Consider the following 6,000-nt stretch of genomic DNA (forward strand, 5'->3'; position numbering starts at 1 on the left):
TGAAGAGTATTCTCTCACCGTTGAATGGACTTGGCATCTTTGTAAAAAAAAAAATCAATTGGCTATTGGCTATCAATGTATGAGTTTATTTCTGTGCTCTCAGTTTTATTCCATTGGTTTAAATGTCTGTCCTTATGTCAACACCTCCGTTTTGATTACTGTAGCTTTATAGTAAGTTTTGAGATTGGAAAGTGTGAGTCTTATAACTTTGTGTTATTCTTTCTTCAAGATTGTTTTGGCTCTTCAGGGTCTCTTGTAACTACATATGAATTTGAGGATTGGCTTTCCTAGTTCTGTTAAAAAGACAAAGTTGTTGGAATTTTGATAGGGATTGCATTGAATCTATAGATTGCTTTGAGTAGTATTGACAGTTTAGCAATATTAATTCTTCTTAATGGGTGTTCTGAGACCAGTCCCAGTGTGGAGGGGGTTTTCCACACCAACAAGCACTTCTCTGACACCAGCTGGTTGTCCTACAATTCAACTCAATTCTGACACTGCCTACCCAGTGATAGCATCAGATTCAACAGGTTGAGGGCTCTTCAAAACTGTACTGCTTCCAGTTTCCCCACCCTCCCCACCCTTTAACATCAGATGCCAGTTGCAAGTTTGTGTTATTACCTGTGCATCTAGTTGACTAGCTGTAGATTGGAGGTTCCAAGGACCCTCTCCTTGGCCTTCAGACACCAGTTAAATTCCAGGTTGTTACCAGTACTTCTTACCACCTGGCTATAAATCAGAAGTTCCCATGACCCCCTTGTCAGGTTCAATCAGTTTGCTAGGGTGGCTCACAGTACTCAGAAAAATATATTACTTACTAGATTACTGGTTTATTATAAAAGGATGTAACTCAGGAATAGCCAGAGGAAATAGATACATAAGGCAAGGCATGGAGGAGGGACATGGAACTTCTATGCCCTTTTGAGGCACCCCCTCTTCCTGAATATCCATGTGTTCACCAACCCAGAAACTTTCTTTTTTTTTTTTTTTGTGGTATGCGGGCCTCTCACTGTTATGGCCTCTCCGGTTGCGGAGCACAGGCTCTGGACGCGCAGGCTCAGCGGCCATGGCTCACGGGCCCAGCCGCTCCGCGGCATGTGGGATCTTCCCGGACCGGGGCACGAACCCGCATCCCCTGCATCGGCAGGCGGACTCTCAACCACTGCGCCACCAGGGAAGCCCCCAGAAACTTTCTGAACCCCATTTTTCTTTTTTGGTTTTTATGGAGCCTTGATTACACAGGCATGATTGATGAAACCACTGGCCACTGGCAATTGATCCAACTTCTAGCCCCCCTCCCCTCCCCAGAGGTCAGAGGGGTGGGACTGAAAGTTCCAACCCTCTGATCACTTGGTTGGCTCCTGGCAACTAGTCCCCATCCCTAGGTGCTACCTCAAAGTCACCTCATTAAAATAATAAAAGACCCTTATCACTCTCTTCACTTTGGAAATTCCAAGGGTTTTAGGAGCTCTGTGCCGGAAGTGGGGATGAAGACCAAATGTATATTTATTATAAATCACAATATCACTTTTCTTATCTATGAATATGGGATGTCTTTCCATTTTTAGGTCTTTTTAAACTTTTTCAGTAATGTTTTGTAGTTTTCAGTATATAGACCATTCATTTACTTCTTTAAATTTATTCCTAGGTATTTTGTTCTTTTAGATGCGATTGTAAATGGAATTGATTTCTTAATTTCCTTTTTGGATTATTCATTGCTGTTGTATAGAAACAACCGATTTTTTGTATTGATAATACCACCAAAGTATTACATTGTTAGGGAGAAATTTAACAAAAGTTGTGCAAGACCTGTATACCGAAAACTACAAAACATTGCTGAGAGAAATTTAGGAAGACCAAAGTACTAAGTAAATACAGAGATTTGAAGTGTTCATGAATCAAAAGATTCAGTATTGTTAAGATGTTATTTTTCCCTGAATTGATTTATTAATTTACTGCAGTCTTACTTAAAATCCCAGTAAACTTATTTTTCATAGAAATTGACCAGGTAATTTTAAAGTATATGTGGAGGGCTTCCCTGGTGGCGCGGTGGTTAAGAATCTGCCTGCCAATGCAGGGGACACGGGTTCGAGCCCTGGTCTGGGAAGACCTCACATGCCGCAGAGCAACTAAGCCCATTCACAACTACCGAGCCTGTGCTCTAGAGCCTGTGCACCACAACTACCGAAGCCCGCGTGCCTAGAGCCCATGCCCTGCAACAAGATAAGCCACTGCAATGAGAAGCCAGCGCACCATAATGAAGAGTGGTCCCTGCTCGCCGCAACTAGAGAAAGCCCGCACGTAGCAAGGAAGACCCAATGCAGCCAAAAATAAAATAAATAATAAATAAATAATAAAATAAAATATGTGGAAATATAAATGCTACATTAGCTAAGAAAATTTGGAAAAAGAAAAAGTTTGAGGACTTACATAACCTGCTTTCAAAACTTAATATAGAGCTAGAATTATCAAGACAATATGCTATGAGCAGAAAGAAAGGCATATTTATCAATGCAACAGATTACTAAGAATAGAAATATATATATATCTATAAACAACTGATTTTTGACAAAGATGTCAAGGCAATTCAGTGAGGGAAGGATAATCTTTTAACAAACGGTGCTGGATGAATTTGATATCCAACTGCCAAACAACAAACAGTACCTTACTTCACATCTTATAAATAAATTAACCTCTAATGGATCATATACCTAAAAATAAGAGTTAAAACTATAAAATTTCTCTAAGAAAATGTAGTAGAAAATTGCAGTGACCTTAGGATAGGCCAAGATTCCTTAAAGAGGGCACAAAAAGCACAAATTGTAAAAGTTTAAAATTGATGATTTTGAAATGATGCTCAACATCACTAACCATCAGGAAAATGGAAATCAAAACCACACTGAGGGGCTTCCCTGGTGGCGCAGTGGTTGAGAATCCGCCTGCCGATGCATGGGACACGGGTTCGTGCCCCGGTCCGGGAAGATCCCACATGCCGCGGAGCGGCTGGGCCCGTGAGCCATGACCGCTGTGCCTGCGCGTCCGGAGGCTGTGCTCTGCCACGGGAGAGGCCACGACAGTGAGAGGCCCGCGTACTGCAAAAAAAAAAAAAAACCACACTGAGATATCACCTAACACCAGTTAGGGTGGCCATCATCAAAAAGTGAAAAGATAACTTGCTGGTGGAGAAAAGGGAACCCTTGTGCACTGTTGGTAGGACTGTAAATTGATATAGCTCTTATGAAAAATAATATGGAAGTTTCTCAAAAAATTAGTAATAGAACTTACATGTCATTCAGCAGTTCCACTTTTGGATATGTATCCAAAAGAAATAAAATCAGCATCTTGAAGAGACACGTGCATTCCCATCTTTACTGCAGCGATATTCACAGTAGCCAAAATGTGGAAACAACTTAAGTGTCCATCAGTGGATGAATGGATAAAGAAAATAATGGTATACATATACAATGGAATATTATTCAGCCTTAAGAAAGAAGGAAATTCTGCCAATTGTGACAACATGGATGAACCTGGAGTACATTATGCTAAGTGAAATAAGCTCATATATATATAGAATCTTAAAAAAAAAAAGTCAAACTTAGAGTGTGGAATGGTGGTTACTAGCGGCTGGGGGGTAGGGGAAGAGGGGAGATATTGATCAAAGGGTAGAAACTTTAAGTTATAAGATGAATAAGTTCTGGAAACCTAATGTATAGCCTGGTGACTGTGGTTAATAATAAAGTATACTTGAAATTTCCTAAGGGAATAGATCTTAAATGTTCTTACAACATACACAAGTAACTGTGCGATGATGGATATGTTAATTAGCTTGATTGTGGTAATTATTTCACAGTGTATACATATATCAAAACATCATGTCATATACCTTAAATTTTTTATTTCTCAATCATACTTCAATAAAGCTGGAAAAAATAGTTGATTTTGACTTCATTAAAATATATTCAAAAGAAATTGTTAAGAAAATGAAAGGCAAGACAAAAACTGGTAGAAAATATTTGCAGTACATGTATCCAAACTAGGCTATTTATCCAGAATATGTAAACAACTCTTCCAGGTCAATTATAAGGAGATAACCCAGTAAAAACAAGGGAAAATTTTTGAACAGACACTTCACCAAAGAAAATACACAGATAGCAGCAAATAAGCAAATTAGAAGATCTTCAACATCTGTCATTTAGAGAAATGCAAATTAAAATTATGAGACATACTTTAGATTTAAAAAGACTGACAATACCTAGTCCTAGGATGGATGTGGAGCAGTTTGATCTCATGTATTACTGGTGGGAATGGAAGATGTCACTGCCACTTTGGAAAACGATTTGACAGCTTCTTGTAAAGTTAAACATACATTAACCATGTGACCCAGCCATTGTACTGCTGGGTATTTACCCAAAAGTTATGAAAACGGATGTCCACACAAATGTTCAGATCAGCATCATTCCTGGTAGCCTAAAAATGGGAACAACCCAGATATCCATCAACTTGTAAATGCATAAACAATTTGTGGTATATGCATAGAATGGAATCCTGCTCAGTTTAATAAAAAGGAACAAGCTAATATATGCACCAGCATATAGCAAAACCTTGTATAAGAATTTCTTATGAATTCTAGGAAAGGCACAACTATAGTGATAGAAAGAGGTCACTCTTGCCGGAGAGTTGGTAACAGGGAGCTGACTGCAGCTGTCAAGGGGAAACTTTTTGGGGGTGATTGAAATGCTGTATATCATGATTCTGGCGATTGTTACATGACTGTATCCAGTTGACAAAATTCATTAGTTAATTTTATTAATTGTGAATTATCCCACAGTAAAGCTATTGAATAAGAAGGAACAAAATTTTTAAAAAATGATCAAACTTCCTTTAAGTTATAGTAGGATTGGAGGGAATAACAGGTTTCATTATTTTTCGAGACTTTCACAAACAAGTGTCTAAATGCTTTGGCAGGAAAAAGAGGCCATCAGTAAGATGGTTGATATCTAACTTCACTCATCAGTTAAAAATAACAAAAATTATATTCAGAAAAAAAGTAGTGATTTTGCTTAATGAAAAGTAATTGATATTATATTTAATAAATCAAATGCTTAATTTTTTAGCTTCATATTAACTATTATTTTAATTCACTTTAGAAATATAAACCTGGTCGATGTGATGATATTTTGAAATGGAAGCCTCCCAGTTTGAATTCTGTGGATTTTCGCCTAAAGATAACAAGAATGGGAGGAGAAGGGTAAGTATGCCCCTTTGTTTCCCCATGATTTTTACATGAAATAATACCGTTTGCATAAGGCTTCACTGTTTACTGGGCATTTTACATATACTTTACAAAAAGAAAGTAAAGTACTTCTACAGTATACTTTATGTATGTACCCATAAATCTATCTCATTTTCCCAGATTACTTCTTTGACCTATCACAGCTAACATGTTGGTAGCATCCTTTAAACTTCACTAATTTTAGTCTTAAAAAAAAGTTATTTCTAATATTAAAAAAATGAACTTTGTTAAATTGTAAAAGTAAAAATACATTTTACTTGAAACTAATCCTGTTCAGTGTTACAAATATAAGATATGATCATTAATATTATAATTAAATGTTTTGAAACAAGACTTTTTTCCTTTGAAGGAAACTGCATGTTTGCAATTGGATAGCAAACACTTATCTATACTTTATTAGGGTAGGGTTTTTTTTTTTTTTTTTATTTCATAATCATTTAATCATAGTTAATACTACTGTCAGATTACATTAGGATAAGGTGAGTTAAAGTATACAGAACTTAGAAAAATGCTTAGTACACTGTAAGAATTATATAAGTATGTGATAATTTTTTATTTTTTTAACATCTTTATTGGAGTATAACTGTTTTACAATAGTGTGTTAGTTTCTCCTTTACAACAAAGTGAATCAGTTATACATATACATACGTTCCCATATCTCTTCCCTCTTGCGTCTCCCTCCCTCCCACCCTCCCTATCCCACCCCT

The 6,000-nt window shown here is 37.0% G+C and overlaps 1 protein-coding gene across 4 annotated transcripts in view; it reads left to right on the forward strand.

Annotated features, from left to right (window-relative positions):
- The window catches only part of RNGTT (RNA guanylyltransferase and 5'-phosphatase), a 285,456-nt gene that overhangs the window by 150,945 nt on the left and 128,511 nt on the right, over positions 1-6,000 (forward strand). For all 4 annotated transcript variants that reach the window (XM_028494651.1, XM_028494653.2, XM_024116822.2 and 1 more), the window contains exon 13: positions 5,148-5,248. In XM_028494651.1, coding sequence (XP_028350452.1) covers positions 5,148-5,248 — 101 coding nt within the window. The remainder of the gene's footprint in view (positions 1-5,147; positions 5,249-6,000) is intronic.

Source organism: Physeter macrocephalus, chromosome 10 (genome assembly GCF_002837175.3).
Source record: "Physeter macrocephalus isolate SW-GA chromosome 10, ASM283717v5, whole genome shotgun sequence".
Lineage (NCBI taxonomy): Eukaryota > Metazoa > Chordata > Mammalia > Artiodactyla > Physeteridae > Physeter > Physeter macrocephalus.